General features: G+C 38.5%; 1 protein-coding gene across 2 annotated transcripts in view; it reads right to left on the bottom strand.

The window, feature by feature from the left end:
* HAT1 (histone acetyltransferase 1) overlaps positions 1-26,270 on the bottom strand; it is a 45,679-nt gene that overhangs the window by 8,014 nt on the left and 11,395 nt on the right. For both annotated transcript variants that reach the window (XM_037913012.2, XM_043525496.1), the window contains exons 3-10: positions 23,386-23,461; positions 20,481-20,601; positions 8,859-9,038; positions 8,484-8,605; positions 7,879-7,983; positions 7,408-7,514; positions 3,744-3,895; positions 1,863-1,979 (exon numbers count right to left, since the gene is read on the bottom strand). In XM_037913012.2, the coding sequence (XP_037768940.1) occupies positions 1,863-1,979; positions 3,744-3,895; positions 7,408-7,514; positions 7,879-7,983; positions 8,484-8,605; positions 8,859-9,038; positions 20,481-20,601; positions 23,386-23,461 (980 nt within the window). The remainder of the gene's footprint in view (positions 1-1,862; positions 1,980-3,743; positions 3,896-7,407; positions 7,515-7,878; positions 7,984-8,483; positions 8,606-8,858; positions 9,039-20,480; positions 20,602-23,385; positions 23,462-26,270) is intronic.

Here is a 26,270-nt window from a genome sequence, read left to right as displayed (position 1 = left end):
GGCTGCTTATACGCCGAAAGACAGCACTGTGAATTGGTGGCTCTGGTTAATTGCCATGTGAAAGTATGTGTCTTCTAATTCAAGAGCAGCGTACCAGATCCTGGTATCTAAGGAAGGGATAACAGATGCTAGACTAACCATCTGGAATTTTGTTTTCTTTAGGAACTCGTTTAGCTCCCTTTGATCTAAAATAGTCCCAAGATACCCCTTTGCTTTTGGGATTAACAAGTATCTGAACGACATGGGAAATTTCCTGTATGTCCCCCATGAGGAGAGACTGGACTTCCTGAAGTAGCACGCTTTCATGAGAGTGGTCTCTGAAGAGGGATGGGGAAGGAGGGGGATTGAAATAAATTGAACGGTGTATCACAGTTCCACCGTGCTTAGGACCCACTGATCTGTGGTGATTACCTTAGTGTCATTGGAACTGGGGAGACTGGCTCTGAGTCTGGAGATGGGGGTAACAGTGAGATCATTGCTGACTTCCTTCTGGATGGAACCCTACAGAGAGGTGCAGCAACTGTAGCAGCCCGCAGTATTGAATGGCGGTTTGGGGCTGAAGCTGGGACTGTAAGGATGTGCACTTCCAATCCTGGTACCAGACAGGAGTCCTAAACCAGGGGGGAAGCCAGCACCAACAAGTTCAGTAACTCAAGCTGCCTCAGAAGCCTCGGGTGTAGATGGTACTGGAAGAGGCTCCTGACTGTGGTATCGAAAGGTGCGCCAACATTTCAGGGATTGGTCTCAGTGGATCCTTGGGCTCCAGAGTCAGCAATCCTTGCTGGCTTACGGAGTGTGTCTGGGGGTGCCTCTTCTTTGTCACATCTCTGAATCCTTGCCTCCACTCAGTGCCTTCACTGTAGATTTTTGAAGGCTTCGGTACTGAGTCTTTGGGAGACTTACGTTGTTTCTTCCTAGGTACTGGTGACAAGGATCTGTTCCAAGTGGGGAGGTTCCAATGGCGGGCGAAGCACAGACTCCATAAGCAGGTACTTGATTGTGGCAGCCCTGTCCTTTTTTGATCAGGGCTTGAACCCTCTACAAATGTGACATTTGACACTCACATGGGCCTCTCCTACACATTTAAGGCAGCTGGTATGGGGGTTGCTCACTGGCATAGACTTTTATATGAGCAACAGGCCTTGGTGCCAGTAGAACAAGGCATTAGTCCAGTACCAAGCCTCGTACACAAATGGGAACTGGTGACCCAATTCTAGAAAAAAAGACTCAGAATTTACTCTTATATCTAACTATGTACAAACACACTACACTAGACTAAAAACTAATAGTGCACATACTATATACGCTAAAAGGGGGAAGATTTGTAAATACAAGCATCGAAGCGCCAATAATTGTCATTGGCAGTAGGAAGGAACTGAAGGGGTGTCAGGGAGCAATGTTGCCCTTTATACCTGCGTGCAGTGGCGCAAGGCACCAGAGGGTGCTCATGCTGCCCTGATTGATAACACTGAGGGAAAAATCTCTGACAAACGTGCCCACAGCATGCACACACTCACAGTGGAATGGATATGTGCAATCACTCGAAGAAGAAACATATTATTTAAATAATGCAATACAACTAAATGTTAGGTAAGAAATACCGCTGGAAATTTCAGTGTTGTGGGTATCTCAGATTTTAGCATATAAAGTAAAATGGGATCTTCAGCATGGCAGTGTAAAAAGATACCACTAGACAATACAAAAATGCTCTATATTTGTGTATAGATCACTTTCATGCTGCATAACTAGCAACAGTTGATTGGCAACATAACTGGCATCAGCTGTATTGATAGAAACGAAAGCAAAAACCATGTTTGATTAGTTCTGGAGTAAGTGTTAAAAAGTACTTAAGTCATATACACCTTATATGGGCCAATCAATCTTTTTTTGATGTCCAACCTATAGCCTCTGGACTGTTCTGGATCACCCATGTCTGTTGCACGCAATCGGAGAATTTCATAAACCCGTCTTGTGTGTTGCTAATCAAAGGGAAAAAAAAGAAAAACAGTATGAATAATAATGTTATAATTTGCAAACTTATTGCTGAATGATTTAAGAAATGAAAAGATGTGCAAATGCTACATGTTCAATTATTTTGCTCAAGATGTTACATGTATCATGAGAGATTCAAAGGGTATTGACAGAGACTTGATTCTCCTCCTCCCATCACTTCCTTACTTCTATGGTACTTCGTAACTGACAAGTTTGGCAGCTCACTCAGTCTTCTACCAGTGTTTCTTCTAAAATAATCCCCCTTGTGCAACCAGTGCCTTTAATGCACCCCAGAATCCTTTGTACCAGCTGCAGTGGCACTTCAGAAGCAGCAACACTCAGTTGCAAAGGATTCTACCACTCAGAGTCACAAAGGCATAAGCTGCACAGGAGTTTATCTAATTAATTGGCAGAAACCCTGCAGCCAGAGTTGAAAGACAGTTTGGGACTGATCTGTTGGTGGGTAATTCATAATACTGTGGTTCCATTGCTAATTTGGAGCTGCTCCACCTGCTGCTTTCCTTAAAGCCACTTCCTCACAGTTCTGTATCTAAGCATGGAACAGCCGTTTTAAAATTAAACTATTTAGGAGATGGGGAGGGACGATCGGACAAAAACCCCAAACCAGTAAAGTGGGGCAAGTCAAAGTAGTGATGCAATTGTATTTAGCAAAATTCAGAAATTTGGAAAAAAAAAGATTCCTGCTGCCATTACACCATTCCATTTCTGTTGCATCTATTCTATAGCTTTTGGGAACATTGTTCTAGAGGAAAATGTTTCCGTCAGCCTCTAGAAATAACGGGCAATGAAACATTATTTAGAGGAATACAGCAAATTTCTGGTTATGTTAACGGGTTTTATTAACTCAATTTATTAACTTAAGAAATGAGTTAAGAAATTTCTTTACTCAAAACGAATAGTTTAACAAAATTGCCTACTACCTCTGAAAGCCTCCAAATCTACAACAAAATATATGAAATCAAGTTACATATTTTCAGCATTTAAAAAGCATTTATTCTGTCTTTATTGTATGTTCTTTAAATAGAGATGGAACCTTTGATACACTTATTATTTCTACATGTTTATCTAAGTTTTCATTTAAATATTAAATATTTATCCATTCAAATGTAATGTCCCATAGACACACAAGAGGTCTGCACTCGGCTCTCCCCTTACACCACTATGTAGTTTTCATATGTAAAATATGGGTACACTTTTCTTTTTTATTTAGGTCTCAGTACTTTCAAAGACTTCATAAAAATCAGAAGTTCAAATAAATCAGAGTATCCAGAACAAGTTAAGGGAAGAAGCAGAGCTCCTGAGCAACTCCGCAGCTCCGCTCCTGCAGTTTAAACACTCCGTAAGGAGCTTACCTTCAGTCTTCAGTTCTGTAGCAGCTTAGAATCTGCCTTTTAGCAGTTTTCCCCTACATTTTAGTATTCTATTATATATCCAATTAAAACATATTTTATTTGTATAAACACACTGTTCCTCCTAGTCAAGTCTTATGCCAAAATACTAATGGTACCGTACCAAAGCATTCTAGGAAAGAAAAGTATTTTTCTAAAACCATAGTAAGCTAGGAAATGTTTCATTTCCAAATGCATTCCAGAAATATGCTGCATGTAGACCAGGAGGTGTGTGTTAGAAACTTGAAGAGCAGAGCACCCGTGTTTGTGAAAACTTTTGAATACTAAGCACTAGATTTGATTAGATTAGGCCTGAGTATACCTGTACAGATTTTAAAATACCTTATTTATTTTCAGTTTCTGTTGAGCCTCTGTCACCATTTCTTGACTGAATCCTTGCATTAGCTTCTCTGAGGAAAAGCAAGGCAGATCTTGGCAGAGCTTCACAAGTACAAAGTCTCTGAGTTTCACATAGTTTTCAGATGGATCTTCAGCTGGAAAGAATATAGAACTATACAGTAACTATGAACTTTCTGTAATCTGTTCTTTCTTCAAGCATCTAATTATCTGATACTTTGGGAAACTTATTAAAAGTAAGGACAGACAACATCCTTAAAACACAGAAACAAAAGTATACATAACTGTACTTCATTATTCACCCATATTTTGGGTACTGCCATAATATAAACAAACCTAAATAAGACAAGTTTAAAAAAGATCACAGTGGGCAAATTCTTAAAATGTATCTAAAAGACCTAACATACAATGTCCTTACACATTCAGCTACTGTCCAACATAAACTCTCAGTTTCTTTTTCTGAGGTTAAGACTAATTTCATATCTAACTCTCCTTCTATCCCACAGAATCTATATTGTATGAGTTCAGTGGGTGATTTTTCTTATAAAATCTGTTGTAATATGTAAGGCACTAAAAGGTGGGTTGGACCAAATATTAACCTCTGTTCTTCCTTGCTTTAAACAGTGGCTTCTGCCTTCCAATGCCTGGAGTATGCCCATTTTTTGTGATTTAAAGGTGGTTCTTATAGTACAAATCATAAGAATTGGACAACACTGAGTGAAAATAACCTCCAAAATATACCAATTATAAAATGTCAGCTATAGAAAAATAATAAAAGCTGCATGGAGATGAGAACCGTGAAATGGCCAAGACACCCAACAGCCGGTGTAAGGAACGCAGTGTCTGCAGAGACACTGTCGCCCTAACCGCTCGTGGAGCTGGAGTTATGATGTTGGTGTAGTAGGGCACTTACATCGGCGGGACAGAGCTGTAGTGTGTACACTGACATAATTAGGTTGACGTATGATGCCTTATGTTGACATAACTGTGTAGTGTAGACCAGGCCTCAAGTTGTCAAAAAAAAAAAAAAATTAAAAAGCTCTCTCAACTTGTTAGATATTTATTAATCTACCTAACAACAACAAATATAATCATAACAGCATTGGGTTTATTTTTATTATACCTCAGGATATGACAGGGTATTCAGGCAACTATCGTGGTATAGACAGGAACACACCTACTCCATTTCAATGAAGGATAGCAAACGGAAAAACCTCCTGTGAGATTCGAATTTAAAAATGACTCACTATTAGTGATATTTTATTTGGAATCTGATAGTCTATCATCACACATGCTTCTCTGTAAGCAAAAGGAGTTAACTCTATTCAAATCACAGCTCTGGAGAGCTACCAGGAGTGGGAAGGAAACTTAAAAAGACATGTATCAGCTACAATGCAAACCAGCATGGAGTCATTTGTGCAGACTTATTTCCACCTATGAACTACCCAGCAGGAAACGTTTACAAAACCATTGCAAGCAGCTTTTACTCCCTTACTAAACCTTCATAGACAGGTCTCTGACAAAAAGTTTATCTGAAAGAAACACTGGGCTCCCCAGAGCCTGGGAGCTGCTTTTGATCTCTAACCTGTGGAATTCAGTGCTACAGGCAGCCAGATTCACATAATACTTGGATTTTTAAAAGGGTTGGTAAATGTCTGACATTAACACTTGTGATTTAAGGATAATCAGGTGTCATGCTTCAGGGCATAAACTGACCACATAAACAGGGTTAAGACAGAATTTTTCCATCACACATTCAGTACTGCACAATTGGCTAGTTATTTTCTTGGCGCAGGAGAGGAGAAGGCTTCTGATCATTACCAGGGAAAGTATATCAACTTGGTGGACTAATGGTCTACACTTGTATGGTGAGCCTTATGAGCCTATCTTGAAAGGAAGGCAAGAGGATATGCACCAGAATTAATTTTGATGAAAAGGAAAAACTGGGGACTGATTTTTGAAAGGACAGTAAAGGTGAAACTGGTGAATTAGAGCAAGACAAAAAGAGGTGGGCAATTCCTCTGTAATGAGCACTGTTGAAGTACATTTAACTGACATGAACTTAGAATCAGGCTTCTGTGACCGAATGTAGGAATGGACGATTCACAAAAAATGCCAAGTCCAAGTAAAATATATATGTGCAAACTGAAGACAAGTTAACTGCTTTCAACTCACTCCAACCAAGCAAAAATTTTATAAATCCACATTATCTTGTGCTTCTCACTGAGTTTGATACCCCTTCCTTACCCACCTTGTAACTTTAGATGACATCTAATTTTCATAATTTCCTACCCATCTTACGCCTATCCAGCCCAACTTTTCCCCAGCAGTGGCAATGAGAAATGAATGAAAAGATGAATTTCTCTCCATATACCCTTTAAACTCCGGGTAGAAAACACCATGGTTCCTGGCTGATTATTCCACAGGCCAATTTAAACTCTTTTTTGGAACAGTTTTACTGGGTCAGAACATATACCACACTGTGCACTGAGGGACAGACTGGTCACCTGCCTTTTACATCCTGGTTTCATCACTTGTGTAACACTATGCTGAACACTTTTTGTCAAATGTTTCATTTGCTTTGCCATAATCAGATTTACTGGATCATATGAAAGGTTTTGTTGTATAACTAGAAACCACAGCATTTTACATTAACAGGAAATTAGATATACATTTTATAATGTAAAATATTCCACTTCATTTCACATAACAGTAAAAAAAAAAAAAAAAAGTGTTTGTGAGTGTTTGTGATGCTTCAGTGAGGTTTCTGTAACTTGCATTGAAGTTCAGAGACCAGATATCCTGTATGTATTAGTTGATAATCCTACAGCACTGTGTAGAAGAAAGCAAACATGTCTTATTGTACTTAATGTTTCTCTTTGAATAATTTTTTTAAAATATCACAATTGGATGTTATTTGTACATAGGTAGCACCTAGAGTGGAGTGTTATTCTACTAGACATTGTTCTCACAGTTGTTTATCATACTGTGGACTAATATGTGGGCTACAGATACAATCTCTCTCCTGTGGTTTCATATGCCAATTCCTTTCCCTGTTATAAGCAGCACATACCTCTTCTTTTTATATTCTTTTTCTTTCTTCTCCACCCTACAATCCCACTAATATTTTTCAGGTATTCATGCAAGGTCAACTTCATGCAGATCTTTAGTCAGTCTACTACCCATGCTCCTGGGACACCAGACTGCTGTATATGTTTCCAGTGGTTGAAAGACTCTGGCCTTCACATTAACATGAATATTTTACCATCAGTATATATTTTCTGATTTGCTGTTTTGTTTAAAAGGAGCAAGCTCATCAAGGAGTTTGAGAAAGCTCAATCTCTCGGCAAACTCAGCTGTGTACCTCACAATAAAATAGGTAATTAACTGGTAATCCTTTCATGCCAGGGATTTGATTTTCCTGGTGTGCTGTTCTCTGTAAGTACAGGATTTAAAGAGTTGTATTATATGCAGTTCTTCTGTAAAACAGGATAATATTAACCCTGAAGTAAACTGAAGCTAAATCTTCAAAAGACCATTTAATTCTGACAGATGAATACAAAAGTTAGGCTGCAGGCTAACAGGCAGCAAATGCTCCAAGATTTGTCTAATTGAATTCACATATCTAATAAAACGAGCATTCACATACCTGTTATATCAAGCACCGTTGGAGAAGACATATAGTATCTATGTACAGTTTCAAAAAGCTGAGCACCATGGCCTTCTCCTTGGAATGGTGGCAATATCAGCATCTGGCTGCAGACAGAAAGGATTTTTTTTTTAAATTAAAAAGGGACTCAACAAGGAAACAACACAACTTAAACATTTAAATATGTTGTGTTATGATCAACATTTTATTTAAGGATTAAAGCTAATTCATGGCAATTTGGGGACTAAAACATGCAACAATTTTTTAAAAAATTGCTAAAATATTCAAAACTGGGTTGAGATTCCACCCTGCTACAGAGGGCAACAATGAAACAAATCAGTGCAAAGCCAGCTAATAATGGGGACTTTTTTTTTTTTAAACAAATCAACACCATTATAAACAAGTATTGGGAACTTCAGCAGTTCCCTCTTCTGAAATAAAAGGGAAGGCACGTGTTATGCTGCCAATTACCTTACACGTGGCCGGGTTTTGTCTGGGTACACATAGTAATTATAGACTGTCATGTAGCCTACGGTCGCAAAGAGCGTAGCTCCATCCTTATTATACTTCTCAAATCTGCAGATAAAACAGAAAGCCAAGCAGGTCAATTACAGTCGCGCTCCCATGCAGTGTCCATTTTCTTTTCCATTCTCCAACTGAATTTTCAGTGTCAGCAAGCTACTCTGTGAGGGCCCAATGGGTACACCTGCTATGTTCTGAATGTACAATTCACTTAATTGGTGTGCAGCAACTTGGATAAATCAGGCCTCTTTACAGCAGTTTAGTGCACTTGCCTATTATAAAGATGAATAGGTGGCAAGTAAAAGAAAACACAGGCAAAGCTCATTTTACTGTTTAAGCCTACATTCAGGGTTCTAACTGACAACAGCATTTAATTCAGCTCTATTCTCAAGGTCTCCTAAAGCATAATGGAGAAAAACTCAAGCCTGATAAACAATGGTTTTTCTTTCCTGGGAAAAATATCATTATACTGTCCCAATAATTGGCCAGCCACAATTAAAATGCAGGCTTTGTGGAGGTAATAAGTTCCACTGTTGCTTTAGAACTGTACTTACACTAGAAAGTAGTTCCATCTTTCATCATCCACGTCAATAAAGCTAGCAGTTTCAATAAACCACATCAAGAAGGTTTGAAGCCTTTCATGATATTCTCGAAAGCCTGGACATGTCATGTCAGCCTAGGGAAAAAGCCAGGAGAAGTCAGGTGAAACTCATCACCAAGGTCAAAGAGAAAGCCTGCAGAATACAATTAAATACTCCTGTGGGAAAATATTTATAAGCAGAATACTCTGGTTCAACTAGACACACACTGAAAAAAGATTTGGTAAAATAATGATGTTTATACGTTGCAGTTATAACAGATTACTAAAAATACATGACTACAAAAGCAAGCTATATCTGTCCTAAAGGATCTATTAGACTTTTTCATACCTGATATATCTGATACGTTATGTCTTCTCCTGCTTCCTCATTATGAACTGAATATGTGTGTAGTAACGTTCCAAAGGGCTTAAAATTAACCTCCTTTTCCAGCAAAGACACAAAGTCATCTGTGCTTGTGCAAAACCCAGGAGGGATGATTTTTCTAATTTTGCTTTCTACATCATCTGCCTACAGAATAAAAGAGTGAGAAAGAGAGACAAAAAAATCAAAAGCTAGCATTCCACACACAATATTATGAAAGCATAGTTCTACTGGGAAAAACAAATTATTGTAAAAAGTACCCAGATACCAAAAAAAAAAAAAAAAAAAAAGTTGCTAAGGCCTGTCTAATTTCAGGAGGAGTGCTCAGTACCAGGGTGAAGGAAGGCAATGCCTTTCATTGCTTAACAATAACCCTTCTGGATGAAGAAGCAGCAGCATTAAAGGGCTCCAAAGGAAGTTTGGTCCATGGTAGCTCATGTAGTACCATGTCTCATGGTAGCTATACTGTATGCCCAAAGGGTAATGATGTGAAACGGGGAAAGACTGGAAGTGTTGGGGGGATAGTCCTCAAAGCTGTCAACTAGTAAGAGATTTTTTTGATAGGCCAATTTTGAACATTTACTCCGTTAAGAGAGAAGATACTGTGTTGATAAACACCAATGAAGATGATGGGATAAAAGGGAGGCTGTGAACTCAGAGACGCATAGGAATTCCCGCTTTCCCATTTGCCAGCGTGTGGTGGATGTGGTGCAATTACTCTTCAAAGTAAGATACTGGCTCCACTTACTGTTCCTTAAGACTCTCTTCAGCTGGCAAATCTTTGAAACTGCACTGATTGTGGTGTGCTCTTCCATGATACTGCTTTCTCCAAGCCAAGCAATGGCAGCTAGCAAAAGGCATAGGGGAGGTAACTGAGAAAATGGCAGTCCTAGTAAGAAAGAATGGCAGCTAGCACTCTTGTTCTCTCTTACACACACACACTTGAAATGCATGCCTAAAGGACCAACCACAATAAACATTACAAATGCAAAGAAGGAGAGCCTACCTCCTAACCAAAATATTTTTTGAAAATTGAATTTGAGACAAAATGATATTACACAGAAATGTAACAGGACAATTTTCAACAACTTGGATTTGTAACCTCAAAATGGGGGAAGGGAAGAGACATGAGTCTTCAGAGCAAATTTTAATTCAGAGATTAAAATTACCTTTGTTAAATGACCACAGTGAATGTTAGAGGCTATCAGCTGAGCAGACTTCATAATCCTTTTCAAACTCCCAAAGACCACTTGATTGAATACATTTACTACTTCTCTTTAACCATGAATATTTGATGAAGTTTCACAATAACGTATTACTGCTTCTCACCAGGCAATAAAACTTAATGAATTGGTCTCAACTTAACAAAAACCTAACCCCTCAATACAACCCCTAAAAGCCTGACATTACATTCAACAAAATGAGCTTACATTCTATTGAAACTTTCCTCTGAACAATGAACCCAGGTTTTTACTTAATGGAGTTTGCCATGAGTTCAGCTGTAATGTTTGTATTGTATCTATTTCCACAAGGACTGACACAAGAACACTGTGTTAACTTACTAAGCAGCTCTTTCACACCGTTTACATGCATGATGGGTATTAGTTCTAAACCAAGACCCTTGCTACTTAGCATTCAAAACAGGGAAATTAAGATGCTTAGGACAAAATACACTACAAAAGGCTAATACAACATGCTACTAATTCCTGTCCTTTCAACCACAGTCCCCTAAGTAGAAGTAATGCACCTGCAAATGAATAGCACTTTATCATCATTCAGTTAGATTTTTAGGACAGAAAACCATGGATGGAGTTCAGCACAAACAAGTTTTATTCTCAATGGTTTGGTACTACCAACATTTATATTTAACTTGCTTTATATCTATAAAAAGAGCTATTAACTGGTTAAGATATAGCTCTACAATACTTTGTCTAAGAGCCTATTTTAAATCCATACATCAGTCTTTGCATCCATTTCATTCTCAAGACAAAGAAGGTGCATTTACTAGAACCTTTTCTGTTCTCTCTAAAGCAGTATTTGATAAATATTTTTTTTCCCTGGAACCATTAATTCAACTGAATAATGGATCAGGCAAAACAAAAATTATGCATTTTTTTAAAGATCAACGCAATGTAGTTACTAACGAAAGAACAATACAACAGAGTGAATGTGTGTATTAACATTAACGTTATTTTTCACAACCTATTTATCTAGCCATAAAATGGTAGTCATGCCTTGTGAACTATTATATGTATTAAAGTACTTATGCTTGCACAAACTGACAAAATTGAAGAAAACGGCAAATCAACATTTACCATAAAATTTATTTTGTATTTCTGGAAAAATACCACAAAATAGAAATGCAATCATCCATTCAGTGAATGCTTACAGTAACTCCTCACAGTATATATACAGAAAATCTAGAAATAGGAGAAATTATGTTCAGTATGATCCATTAGTTATTTGTTGATTCATTATGCTTAAACATGTATATTTGAGAGTGTGAGTTCCCTCCCGTGTACTCCACAGAACAACAGCAGCAAACTTTCTCATGTGGCTAGGCTAGTGGTGGTGGTGAGGACATTGCAACTCTTTCCCCTACTGAAATTAAGAAGATACACCAAGCTGTTTGAATATGATCAACACTTCCTATGGGAGCCCTCATTAGCTACTGCCATAGTGGGGAAAAAGCTACAGAAAAATCTAAAGCAACCTCTCCATAACAAAAGATTTACTGTCATGGCTAGAAAAGCTTTATTTTGTTTGCAGAAGACAGAATTGGTAATTCTTTATAAAAAGTTGTATTCCTCACATTGCTTAGGAGTTTGCGAGGTTACCTCTTACAAGGAAAAACCCAGAATCCTCAATTTGGGGAGGTGGTAGATGTATAAAGTCCTGATTTTCAACTATTTTGTTTTGCTATATTTGAATATGAACTGCCTGAAAGCACACGAATAATCACATCTGGGATTTTAGTTCTAGAACATGGCTAGTACCACATGGCTACTAGCAAATGGCTAGTAATTTAAATCTGCACATATATTTTACTAATTTTTGTATTCATTTATGGCAGCACCCATATTCAAGAACTTAAATAATCATTTCCTCCTTGTCATGGACTGCCCATTGCTTCCTTAATTTCAGGGTAGGAGTCAGCTCCCTGAAATCCTTCCATTTGACACTATCCCACCGGACTTCTAACTCCTATAAATGTGTGCAACCACCAAAATGTGTTATGTTAAAAAAAAAAAAAAAAAAAAAAAAAACCACAACACCTTTGAAAAATATCCAGAAAAACTGAAAAAATCCCAGAATTTTCTGTAAATTTTAGTTTTCCTCCTGCCCTTACTCATGACTAAGCTTTTAGCATGCATTCTTCTTGAAGACCAAGAACATTAAGTGGAAGGGAAATAAGGATCAAACTCTTTTAATAAAGAATAATAAGGGAGTTACTGCAATTCCCACAAGAAATATTTTCCTATTAAAATTGAAAGAGGGCCATCGTGTGGGCTTCCACACTGGCACTCGGGAGACCTGGATCCAATTCCCAATCCAATATATATTATTCTCTGGGATAGGAGAGATTATGGCTGTCTAGTCTAGTGAACTGAAACTTTGTCAGTTAATCCAATGGTGCAGCATGTATATACCAGCTATGCCATCCTGCTTCATATTCACATGTCACCTATATGATGCAGTTGCACAGCATTTTGGGTATTAATCCCAGGGTTCCTGGTATAGCTCCCTACTACAGTTGTTTCATTGAGATTTTGAAAGGTGTTTGGTGAGCTCAGAAGAATTATGGGAGAGAATAAATTCTCAGGCTCTGAACACTCAATTATCAGTCCCTGTTCGGGACTGAAGACATCTGCCAGAACTTCTGGAAAAGCAACTGCAAGGTGGTAGAGTGTGGGCTTCATCTCTCTGCAGGAAGCAAAGTGTACAGTTGATGGATTTTTTGCTTTAATTCCTCTTCCCCTGCAGAGACATTGTCTCTGTACCGATTTCAGAGTAACAGCCCTGTTAGTCTGTATTCGCAAAAAGAAAAGGGGTACTAGTGGCACCTTAGAGACTAACAAATTTATTTGAGCATAAGCCTTCGTGAGCTACAGCTCACTTCGGAATGCATCCGATGAAGTGAGCTGTAGCTCACGAAAGCTTGTGCTCAAATAAATTTGTCAGTCTCTAAGGTGCCACAAGTACTCCTTTTCTTTTTGTCTCTGTACCATGCTTAATAATGATTACTGTGTGGAGTGATGCTTTTATTTTTGGATCATGACTAAAAGCAGCCGGGACAGAGCTGTTCTCAGCACCTAGTATGAACAGCTACGGCTGCCTAACTTCAGAAGGGGGAGACTTCTGTACCTCTGTGGTAAGTTAGTACCAACAATGCAGCACCAGGGCAAGAACAGAAAAGAGTGACTAGCTACTCTTGACAGTTATGGTTAAATTTTGTTAAGTTATGGTTACCAAGTCCACATTACACCTACTGCTACACTTAACAACAGAGATATGAACAATTAGAGAACTCTAACTATTCCAGAGCACGTGATGGAACTCAAGTGCCCGTTCTTAGTCAGTCCAGGAGCACATCAGCCTTAATGACAGCGAAAGTGATCAACATAGCAGTTACAAACAAGGACCAAGCAAAGTGCATGATGTGACTCTTCAACAGGGATTATTCCCAAATATTTATCTTAATTTATCTGTCCCCAGAGATTTTGAATGACCACATATGTCAATTTGAATCAGCTATTGCAAAAATGATTACCTGATGAATCAGTATCTCTCTGGGTTTGTTTAAACAAATTCTGCAAATGCATGATAATGGTGGACTCTGCCTTTGACAGATCTCCATCTTTATATCATTCTCCCAATCTCAATGACAGTTCAGCCAACTAATATAGTAATTATAAAAATCTGCCTGCTACATCTTGTATAACAGACAAAATCAAGGGTAAGGTATTCAATAAACAAGAGTGAGACAATGAAATAACGTATGCACAGCCAGACAGAAAAGCTGTTGAACCTGGTGCTGTTACCTACATAGGCATTACCTGCAGTCTGTATGCTGCCACATAAGAAATGCCATGTGCACTTAATTTCAAATTGATGATGGGGAATTGGGAATGGACTAGTGAACTAAACCCTACTTTTATTAGGAGATATGCCAAATTGATTTTGGATTTCTCCTTGTGTATTAAAACTTTACCTTAATTAGTAACCTTATTCTCTTATTTTCCACGGTGGAGGTGATTTATGGAGAAGTGCTTAGTTGTATTGACGGGTAGTTGCTAATATGAAGTTCCTTTATGTGGCTTGCATGCCACTATTAAGTAGCTTCTTATAAACAGGATTATACTTTTGTTTAGATACAAATCATTTCTAAAGCAGGAGCTACATTTTATGTATTAGTTTTGATGAGGGAGTATATGAAGAAGCGATCTGAGGTAGTGTAATTAAATAACATGCCAGATGTTAAGTTACACACACTTTTCATAGAATTTCTTTATTAAAAGCAGAAGAGGTCACAGGCCAGCTGCACTGGCACAACAAGCTAACATTTACAGTACAAAGAGCAAAAGTTGTCTAAGAGGCTACAATGCCTCATTTAGATTCCATGTAAAAGAGTGCAATATTTAGGGAATGGCAGTGAGCAAGCGGTAGAGCAGAAGGCAGTCCAATAGGTAATACTGTTCCGATTTAAACTGTGGAATGGGGGGAGAAAGAGAAGAGAAATAGTGTTTTTTTCTAATCTCTCTTTGAAAAACAAGCTAAATTCTGCCCACTTGTAATGCCAAAATGAAGTACTACTCTCAGAAGAGTATGCAGATGTTCAAAATATATCACATGCTCCACTGGGCTCCTCAGGCTTGGCTCTCTCTCAATGGGATTTAGATACACTTATGGGCAGTGCAGATTAGGCATATGCCTATGCCTTAGGTCCTAGCTTTTAAAGTCAGGTGATGTCAGAATCTCATCTTAAAAAAAAAAAAAAAAAAAAATTAGGTTTCTTGCCCTGATGGTTTTTTCCCCCCCAAGATCTTTTTCACATGATCCAAGAAACTATGGCAGAAATATCTGCTCAGATTTGCAGACAGCCTCCTGCAGAGGAAAGGGCAGCAGCCCCTGTCACCAGAAAAGCAGCAGCATGGCTCCCTTTCCATGGCCCTCTGGATGCCTTACTGGGATCTGAAGGATTGACTCCCCCTGGGTAAGGTTTGCCTCACATTTTTGGCTAAATGGATCAGTTTGAGGTGAGAAGTTGTGGTCTCATAGAATATCAGGGCTGGAAGGGACCTCAGGAGGTCATCTAGTCCAACCCCCTGCTCAAAGCAGGACCAAACCCCAATCAAATCATCCCAGCCAGGGCTTTGTCAAGCCTGACCTTAAAAACTTCCAAGGAAGGAGATTCTACCACCTCCCTAGGTAACGCATTCCAGTGTTTCACCACCCTCCTAGTGAAAAAGTTTTTCCTAATATCCAACGTAAACCTCCCCCACTGCAACTTGAGACCATTACTCCTTGTCCTGTCCTCTTCTACCACTGAGAATAGTCTAGAACCATCCTCTCTGGAACCACCTCTCAGGTAGTTGAAAGCAGCTATCAAATCCCCCCTCATTCTTCTCTTCTGCAGACTAAACAATCCCAGTTCCCTCAGCCTCTCCTCATAAGTCATGTGTTCCAGACCCCTAATCATTTTTGTTGCCCTTCGCTGGACTCTCTCCAATTTATCCACGTCCTTCTTGTAGTGTGGGGCCCAAAACTGGACACAGTACTCCAGATGAGGCCTCACCAATGTCGAATAGAGGGGAACGATCACGTCCCTCGATCTGCTCGCTATGCCCCTACTTATACATCCCAAAATGCCACTGGCCTTCTTGGCAACAAGGGCACACTGCTGACTCATATCCAGCTTCTCGTCCACTGTAACCCCTAGGTCCTTTTCCGCGGAACTGCTGCCTAGCCATTCGGTCCCTAGTCTGTAGCTGTGCATCGGGTTCTTCCATCCTAAGTGTAGGACCCTGCACTTATCCTTATTGAACCTCATCAGGTTTCTTTTGGCCCAATCCTCCAATTTGTCTAGGTCCCTCTGTATCCTATCCCTGCCCTCCAGCGTATCTACCATTCCTCCCAGTTTAGTATCATCCGCAAATTTGCTGAGAGTGCAATCCACACCATCCTCCAAATCATTTATGAAGATACTGAACAAAACCGGCCCCAAGACTGACCCCTGGGGCACTCCACTTGACACCGGCTGCCAGCTAGACATGGAGCCATTGATCACTACCCGTTGAGCCCGACAATCTCCTCCAAAGTATCGTCTATTCATAGCACCAAAGTTAGCCATCACTCTCAGTAGACTGCACCTTAATACAATCAGCCTTCTTTCTTATGTGCCTTGATCAACATTAAAATAGTTAACATTAAAAAAAAAATCTGTTGTTGGGCATCTGAATAATACCCCTTTGAGCTGACAACTTGTGTTTCAGTTTCTCTGCAAACATCACCGTATTGTTTACTCCTCTGTTTATGTATTTGAAATTTCTCTCCACAACCATAAAGGGTAGAGGTGCTTTTTTTTTTTTTTTTTTTAAATAAACGAAAGATGAGATTCTGGAGAACAAGATGACAGCCTCAAACAAAGAAAGTGCCTGATCATCAGTTTAGCTCAATCTGGTCCAATTCAAGCCCTGACACTTCTCTCTCAAAAGTGACCTTATTTGTTTGTCCTTAAACCTATACATGCAATCTGAGCATGTTGAGGAATAGGTCTTCCTTACTCTTCCTTTTCCTGGACCTGTGATTTGGGAGCCTTTCCTCTGGTAAGGATTCAGTCTATTTGCCTGGCACCTACTCTGGGATGTCCACACTACCAAAGCAGTCACTGAAGTGAAAAAACAAGAAATGAAAGATAAGGGACAGATTTGCTAATGCTATGTTAACACACCACGGAATAAAATAAAAGTAACAATTAGAGTTCATTTTGAATTCCAGTGCTTTCTTGCAAGCCATTTTCTCCTTGGACCAGATATGATAAAGACTTATTAAAACTAACATAACCCTTTTAAGAATAAAGGTGATTAGCTATGGTCAAGCAGTGCAATAATAATGAGAATGAGAGGTGCCCATAACAGTTTATTACTTAGTGCAGACAATACAGGACCTTCAAATATCTAAGGAGTGTCCTCCATCCAGGGAAAGACTGATATGCTTGCAGTGTGTTGTTTACATGGAAAACAGAGGACCGGCTTCAGGAAGGAAAAAGTTGTGTGTGCTTCTGTGGGGATGGAGGAAGATATGCGTTGTCCCAAAATCTGATTGTAAGGCAAGAGGCCTTGCTTTGAGAGTTTTTCTCCCCAGATACAAATCGCAAGGATGGAGGAAAATAGAGGGGTCAGATTAACTTACATCTCTTCTTGATTTAGAGAAATGTATAAAACAACAGGGAATAGGCAATATTTTATCTAGTCCCATGGCCTGTGTCACTGGTGCATCATGTGGGCTCAGTCAGCTGCTCTGCATGCTGAGTTAGACTGCCCTGGCCAGCAACAGCAGCCAATGCAGTCAAAAGGGAAGGAGGTATGCAAGGGGGAGAAACACCACAGGAAGTAATGAGGAAACCAAATCAGCTGGACTACAAGGGACTTGGCAGCTCAGTGGAGAGGTATAGGGGAGAAACACTACTAGGGGAACCAGGAGATGTTTGCCACATCTGTCCTCAGGTGACACTATAAAAAAAAAACAACAAAAAGACCACAAACAAAAAACCTTTTGCAAACTTATAACAATGTTCATAAAAACCTAGGAAAAAAACCATAAAACCTGCAGAACCAGTAAATTTTACAATTAAAGAAATTACATATCTGCTACAGAGGATACCAAGTCTCCAGAGTCCTTTATTTTCTAACTACCTCAACCATAGTCTCCAGATCCTGGGATCCCACTGTATTTAGCATTTCCTGGTCTGTCACCACTTCTCACTTGTCTACCTAGTTCACAGAGTGGGCGTTTTCTTTCACATCCTCCTTGTCCTTCACCAACTCACTGTATGGTGCCAAAGTGATATCCAGAAGTCCACTGGGCTTGGTAGAGTCCTGAGAATTTGGCCCAGTTTGTCATTAAAAAGGTAATATTTCCTCTGAGTCAGACAGACTTCTTATTCTGGACCTTGAGGCTGGAGATCTTCCTGAAGCACTGTTTGCTGCTCCAAGTGATGTATGTCCCTAGTCAGCTGTTTGGACACCTAGTCATACACTGAAGTACTGTGTATGGTAAAGCACAACTGGCACTAGGTCTCCCCCTCTCTGAATTGTGATAGTGCTTGGAGGTCCCAGACCCATTTTGCTGGACAGTGTACAAAAAAATCAAGAAGATGGTCACTGCTCCAAACATTTTATAATTTAAGTAGATGGCTGCCTGCACATCTGTTTCAGCCCAGCTGGCACCATGCTCATAGGAAGGCCTCCTCCAAGATAAATATAAATAATTAAGTTTGTGTCTGAAAGCAGCACACAAATGAGCTCAATTGTGTGCACAGTACTATTTGTACAGGTAAATGTCTTCCAGTCAACTTGATCCAGGTACAGTAGAATGCAGGAAGTAGATCTAAACAGTGACTGGTGTGATGGCAAAAGGAGGAATATTTTTTCTACTAGGGCTATAGTGTACATGTGGTGTGTTGCAGTCATGCAAAGGTAAGAACAAGCTATCTGCCGCATCTCTCTCATGCGGACAAGGTGCATGAGTATTTCACAGTGGGAAAGGGTGTGCTTTCATAGTGGATAACGACACCTCTAGCTGATTAAAGATTGTTCCTTCAGGCTCTGAATGAGTCCTGATCAGTCTTCCTCAGCCAGAGAGATGGTAGATATCACCATGGGGATTTGAGAGAAAGTTGAGAGATTTGAATGAGCAAAAAACGTTGGCGGATCCCAGGGACTACAAAGGTGAACAAGGACTCTCCCATCGTGAATAGAGAGGGAAGGAAGCTGTGTTGGTGGTGGTATATGAATCAGGATGCTCATGGAAGTTTGCTATGGTGTTCTACACCTCGCTCTCCATTTTACCACAGCTCTGAAATTACAGTGTTGAGAAGGGCTGAACCCATTCAACTGTGTCATCTAGATAATCCTGATTTTGGAGACTGCCATTTCTCATCTCTTTTCAGTTCTAGAAAACTAACAAGATTACAAAGCATGATCTTTAGGTGTCTTGATGTGTTGCCTTAGTCTTGATACCATTTTAATCATAGGGTAAATGATTGAATATGCCTTCATGCAACTTTGGAGAAGAAATGGCAAATCCCTCACCAAAAAAATTAATCCAATTTTTCTCTTTAGAAAAATTAAATGCGTCTTTTCTTGAACATATTTAAATTTTCTCCACTTTTGAAATGGGGAACTTTAAACTCAGTTTGAAATCATAGAAAGGAAGGCTGCTTACTGGTAAAAATATTTCTAAATGGTAAACCTTGTTTTCAGGCTCAGCACAATGAGAAGTCAATACAAATGCATAGCTATTTTTCACTCTATGCAGTATTATAAAAATTCAGCAATAACCAAATCAATAGCACTTTTGGAAAGAAATCAATACAAACTTTTTCTTCCTTGTAACCAAGTAATAACCAAACAATGGTGAATTTTCTTAATCCATCAGGAACCACCAGCAAGATCTTAGTCTTTTTCTAAACAACTAGGTAGACTCTTATTCAAATATTTAATATCTAGTTGTATAAACATGACTAAAAACTTCATTATTAATATTCTACCTCTATGGTATACTTTAGCCTACTGAAGGGAAAAGCAGGACTATCAAAAGTTGACTGTTCAGCTTCAGTTTTCATATCTGAATAATTCAGCTAAAAGGCTTTATAAATGGATTCAAAAACTGAGATTAGCTCACAAAAAGAAGTCAACCTAATAATGAATGATATGTGGGGTGGAAAAATTAGTCTACTAAATTTTTAAAAGGATATAATCAGAAGGGAAAGATATTTTCCTATAAAAATGTTTCGTAACACAGGAAGTGTGTGTAGTAAAATATAAATACTGACAATATCCCTTTAAAATGAGATCAGAGAGTAACTGATACATAACTGGGATGGGAAACTAGGATAGCTCTATTTCTAAAACAAAATTCCATATCGGTTGCTTTCTGCACCTCCCATTTATAAGGATATTCTTAAATATTCCTATTTTACCATACACATTTTATTTACAAGAACCTCTTTACGGTCTAATGGGATTATTTTAAGTCTGGAAAACTCAACACCACCCTATCTTCTAATTAACATGAAATTTCAGCCTTACTTTATTTTTGAACACTAGGCTTGATGTCAGCTCATCTCTGGAAACAGCTTGCATTAATTTGACTATTGTAGTCAGAAGATGCACAAGGGCACAACACACAGGTGGGTTCAATGCTTTTTTTAAATTAGCTACAGTATGAAGAGAATATATTTTTAAAAACTGATAGTCTAACTATGAAGTAGATAAGTGCGGGGCCTAAACCTCTTGATTATGGCCCTTTTAAGAATTTTGAATATTCTACAAAGATTTGAACATGTAAGTTTGACTCTGACTTTACCTCCACACAGTCAAAGTTTTCATTAACTTTAGATGTATACTCGATGCGGAAAAGTGTTGACAGGTTACCAGCATTGTAGTACAAAAGGATCTTCAGACCCTTGTAACCGAAGGCAACTTCACTGGGGGAGGAAAAAAAAATAAAGCAATCAGGAACCCTAGACTCTACTAAAAAATCATCACAGTAAACTGTAATCTGTATAAAGCTTTGAAATTCATGTCTACTTTCCAAGTTAAGTGTACAAACCTGCTCATATATGAAAAGAGAAATAGAATTGCCATATACTACATCAGAATATATACAATGAAGGTAACTCCTTACAATATTTTATCATGAATATACCACTCATATTCCTTCATCTGTCAATATGAAACAAAGAAGTGAAGTGACTAGTTATCTGTGGAATTTATCATAAAGGAATAAAGACAACTCATAAAAAGAGTCTTAGACCACACACGCATCCCCGACCTTAAAGGACAATGTATACACGCGTAAAACAACCTCTATTTCAAAGGTCAAGAAGTTGGGAGACATGATACAACTATGCATTCCATTTATTTTATAAGATCTTTTAGAAATAAATTTTTAAATCAATCACTTGTAATTTGACCTTTTAATACAGACAGATACCGAGGCAGATTGCATTTACTGGGATCCTTGTTTCAGAATGTGGATTTTATATTCAAGTAGACTACTGCAAATGACACTTGCATATTTAAAAAAAAAAAAATTTTTATAGTAACCTCAAGTAGGTTCTCTTTTGGTTGATGGTCCTGATGAAACATACCAGACTTAGGACAGAACTGAAGGAAATGCAGGGAAGTCTAATATTGAAAACAGAAATGGGGTTATGTGAAGGGGAGGGAAGGAAGCGAAGAGGTTTTTGAGCCTTCTACTACCTATTCAAGGAATAGAACATACCCAGAAGATCATTGGCACAAGGTCTATGAGAATTTCTATTCAATGAATAGAGAAATACACTTTGTTTCTGGAAAACAGTTCTACTTACAGTGGCACAAGAGTTACTGGATTACTTACAAACCAATATTGACAGTTTTTATTTTCCCATGTTTATTTAGGAAAAAGTGACATTTCATTCATATTTTCCCTGAAAGGTAACAGGCCTTCAAAATTGATAGCGGTAGTTTTGGAAATAATATTACTAGTGCAAGGGAATCACTTTAAATGGACAGATTGGAAAGTTCTCATAACAGCATTGAGAAGTGAGATTGTTAGTAATAAACTGAAATAGTTAATAGTTGTAAAGTTGATAACTTATTATGGTTGGTTAATGTATAGAGACCATTTCAAAATCTGATCTTTTTAAGGATGCTCTTTAAGGAATCTCAGAAAAAAATCCCTACTACATCTAGTACACCACTATGTACACCACAGGATTATTACACATAATACATTTTTATTTATAATGGACAGACTGGTAATCAGTACTGTATTAAAAATAATGAGTGAAATCCTGGCCCTATTGAAGTAAATAACAAAACTCCTGCTGATCCTTTTGGGGCTAAAAATTCATCTAATGCAAAAAGCTTTTTTATTTTTAAACTGAAATATACAGACACGCATTAGGACACAGACTACGGTTTCTATATTTTGTGTAGGTATGAGTTGATATACAATAGATTCCACTTAATAGCAGCCTAGATATTTACAACTTCTGGTTAATAGCAACATTTTGCCAGAAACCAATCCCATCCCACTGACTAATTTTAATGGGATTTGGATTATTGGAATGGTATGCCACTTATTAAAACAATATTTTTGGAAGAAAGGCCCAAGTTGCAGACAGGTTTGCAAGAGTGAAGCCGGGGAAGGAAGTGCTGGGACATGCCTTCCTTGTTTGCAGCCCCACTAAGCTGGCTGAAGCCGGTGCTCAGCCTGTCCCACTGTTTCTTTCTGGGGCAGCAACCTTGCAAAATCTGCCTGCACATAGGGACTGCAGAGGAGGTAAGGGACTGCAGGCTGAGAGGGGAGGCTATGGCCAGGGCAGTAGCAGCGAGGAGAGGCTACAGCCCAGATACCAGAGCTGCATGGTACCTCTCCCCATGCTCTTTGGGCTGTACCCTGCCTGGGGACTGCACCCAGGGAAGAAAGCACTGGGACTTTTTGAGTCCTGACCTCTGGAATGCAGGGAGAAGTACCACGTGGCTCCATGTCCCCCCAGAACCCTCACAGATAGCCCAGACATCTGAGCTACAGCCCCACACCCCACAGGCAGGTTTTTCAGGACTGCAGCCAGGGAAGCCAGATCCCAGTGCTTCATTCTCTGACTGCAGCCTCACAAACCTGCCTTCCACTTATCAGCAATTAACAGATAATGGGAACTTTTTCCTAGCAACCCAGCGGTAGCTAATAAGGGGAATCTACTGTATTTGAGAAAATACTCTCCTGAATTTTAACAGTCCATGTGTTAAAAGGAGGGATCTGGATTGAAACTAAAACCTAATGTGTACATATGTGATTTAAAAAAAAAAAAAATTAAGAAACTAAAATGTAGTTAGCTAGCAGTGGTCCACAAGTACCTATATGAGTTTGGCACACACTAATGTGAAAGTCAGCTAATAGGATTTGGAACTGTTCCATGAACAGAATTCCCTTTGAAGTAAATGACAATTTTGATTGCAGAATCAGACCCAGCATTCTTCAACAATCTGACAAAATTTCTACAAAAAAAAAAAAAAAAAAAAGTGACTACAGTCCCAAACTCTCAGATGACCATTGAGGTATCTTTCTTACCACATGTTCATCAAGACATTTAAGTATTTTCTTGTATGATTTTAAAAAGTGATTTAAAAAAATACATTTCCTATTTTCTAAAACTAGAACAAAATTGACGTCTTCCTTCAAGTCCTATTCATTTGTCCTGACATTTGATTAGATAACTTACTCATCCCCGAACACTTGATGACTGTACTCTGGATTAAATGTTGTGCTGTCATCTTCCAGATCCTCAGGAAAACGAACTGAAAAGAAAATGGCATAATTTTACTATAAGCACAAGCAACCGTGATTTGTCAAAGCAATTTTTTTTGTAATTTGTTTTAAAATACTGTAGATGCCACACCAGTTTAACACCCATTTTCTCATTGTGGTCAGACAACTTTATTTGCCCTTGTGCTCAAGAAAAATTCTAATAGTTCTGAGAATTCTTTGTGGTTCTGTTCATAATTTAAAAATATCTACAGGCAGGGTGGATAAAAAAAAATCAATGATTTAAAAAAAAAATTGGATTTTTTTTCAATTGGATTTAATTTAATTTAAATTGGATTATTTTGGTAAAATGCTTTTTGAGGAAAAACCTATCTAAAAATAGTTTTAATTAAAATATCTTTAAGCTATAATGTATCTCATCATGGAATAGGGATTATAAATTTTAATTCAATAGTATGAGACAATATATTCATGTAACGGTTGAGATAAGTTTTGTAAATGAGTTCCAATAGTTCATGTATTAAGGATCCAATCTTATGGAGTTCCAGGGGCTTCTGTATAGATTATTTAGGGTAATCTTGCTATCTACTCAATGGGACTCAGTGCTCAATCTAGAAGATACCATCAGAGATGCTTAGTTTTGCAGTTATCACACTGTGGATTTGGGGCTCCAGAGATAGACAGACAAAAAAATAAATATAGAGAGGTTAGAAATAACAGACCTCAACCCTATTGTCCCCCTGCAAATTTGTGTACACAATCAATCCCTTACCTCTCTCTAAAAGTGCGAAGTTTCAAAAAGTTCAATGAATAGAAGATTGCTGGGAATGGAATAGATCCGGAGAAGTCCGGAGATAAATGTGAAAAGGGAGGGACAGGCAATAGAAACAAAATTAAACTGTTTGAGCAGCATATTCCAGAAGTGTTGAGGTCTTTCTGAGTGTAATCTTCACTGATTTGAGATCTATCATACCATTCTCTCACTAGAAGGGAAAACCTATAATGGCAGCAGTCCATAAGAGAGACCCAGTTTGGGAATATTTTAACAAAGTTCCTCTACCTGTGGGTAAGACAGGCATACGTGCAAAATGCAGACACTGCAACAAAGAAATGCAAGGCCTGGTCGCCCACATGAAACAAACGTCATGAGAAGTATTCCTTCTCAGGAGGAAGTTGTGTTGAAGATGATGAAAGGAACATGTCTGAACATACAGGATCTTCAGGTTGGTAAACTTTTTTATTTCATACTTCTTTCTTAAGGACTGCCAGTCTTCCTTCTGAACTATTCTTGAATTCTCACGTTTGAGCAAAAAAATATAGTTGTTACTCTATGGTACTATCATTTTAGATGCAGTTGTGATACAAAATAAATAGCTGAAATAGACATATCTTCCTTTTACAATTTCACCTTTGAAGTAGTACAGAGTGTCAGTGAACGCAATGAGTAATACTAAATGAGCAGTATAGTTATTATCACCAAATAATTGCATTGACTTATTTTGTTTAGGAGAATCCATCCTCAACAAACAGGATTCTGAAGACTATCCACCTTCAAGATCACCATCATTTTCTATAGTTTCAGAGTTATCTGCAAATTATAGTGTTTCAGTCACATCATGTATGTCACATAGCCACAGTATATATCACCTGTGGCAAAAAGGAAAAAAAAAATCTCCATCATCCAGAAACAACCATAGATAAGTCTGTGATAAGAACCAGCAGATTGCCCAGTTTGTTTATGCAACAAACTCTCCTTTCTGTATGACAGAGAACCTACACGTCATTAACATGGTTCAGTCATTAAGACCAGGATACAGTCCACACAACAGAGCAGATGGCGCAGGCAAATTGCTGGATAATGTGTATGAAAAAGAAATTGAGCAGTGTACAAAAGGTCTAGAGGGTGAAATTGTTAACCTGAGTCTTGATGGGTGGAGCAACGTCCACAATGATCCTGTTGTACGTACTTGTGTGGCAACAGAAGAAGGGAATGTCTTCCTTACAGAAACAATTGATACATCAGGAAATGCAGACAGCAGAATACTTACAAGTAGCAGCAGTAAAAGCTATAGCAAACTGTGGGGGAAAAAAAGATTCAAATGTCTAGTATACAGCTTGGTCACAGACAATGCTGAAAACGTATCCAAGATGAGAAGAAATTTAGAAGAGAGTCCCAAGCTAACATATAGTTGCAGTGCTCACTTGATGCCCCTCCTAGCCAAAGACTTCAGTGTTCCAGAAATAAAGGCTAATGTTGTTGAAATTGCAAAATAATTCCAAAATAACCACTTTGCAGCAGCTGCTCTGAAAAAAGTGGGAGGAACCAAGCTAACTCTCCCACAAGACATGCAAAACTCAGTAGAGTTTTCAGCACTATATCAAGAACTGGCCTAATCTGATGACAGTTTGTGAAGAAAATCATGACAAAATAGATGGCACTGTCACAGCCAAAGTTCTCAACATTGGTCTTCAGAGAAATGTTGAACACATACTGAGTAACCTGAAGCCTATTTCTGTAGCCTTGAACAAAATGCAGGGAAATTGCTGATGGTGTTGAAATTTGGAAGGAACTGAGTGAGATCTTAAAAAGAGAAATATGCAATGACAGAGTTAAATTACAAGCATTAAAAAAACGAATGGGACAAGCACTATCTCTAGCTCATTTTCTTGCAAATATTCTCAATACTCGATACCAGGGTCAAACCTTAACTGCTGAAGAAGAGGAGTTGGCGGCTCTGACATGGACATCCAGCAATCATCCCTCCATAATGCTAACTACAATAAACTTCAGAGCTGAGGGTGAACCATTCAAGAAATATATGTTTGCTGATGATGTTTTAA

This window comes from Chelonia mydas, chromosome 11 (genome assembly GCF_015237465.2).
Source record: "Chelonia mydas isolate rCheMyd1 chromosome 11, rCheMyd1.pri.v2, whole genome shotgun sequence".
In the NCBI taxonomy this organism is placed as follows: domain Eukaryota; kingdom Metazoa; phylum Chordata; order Testudines; family Cheloniidae; genus Chelonia; species Chelonia mydas.
This window is presented reverse-complemented; position numbering and strand designations above follow the sequence as displayed.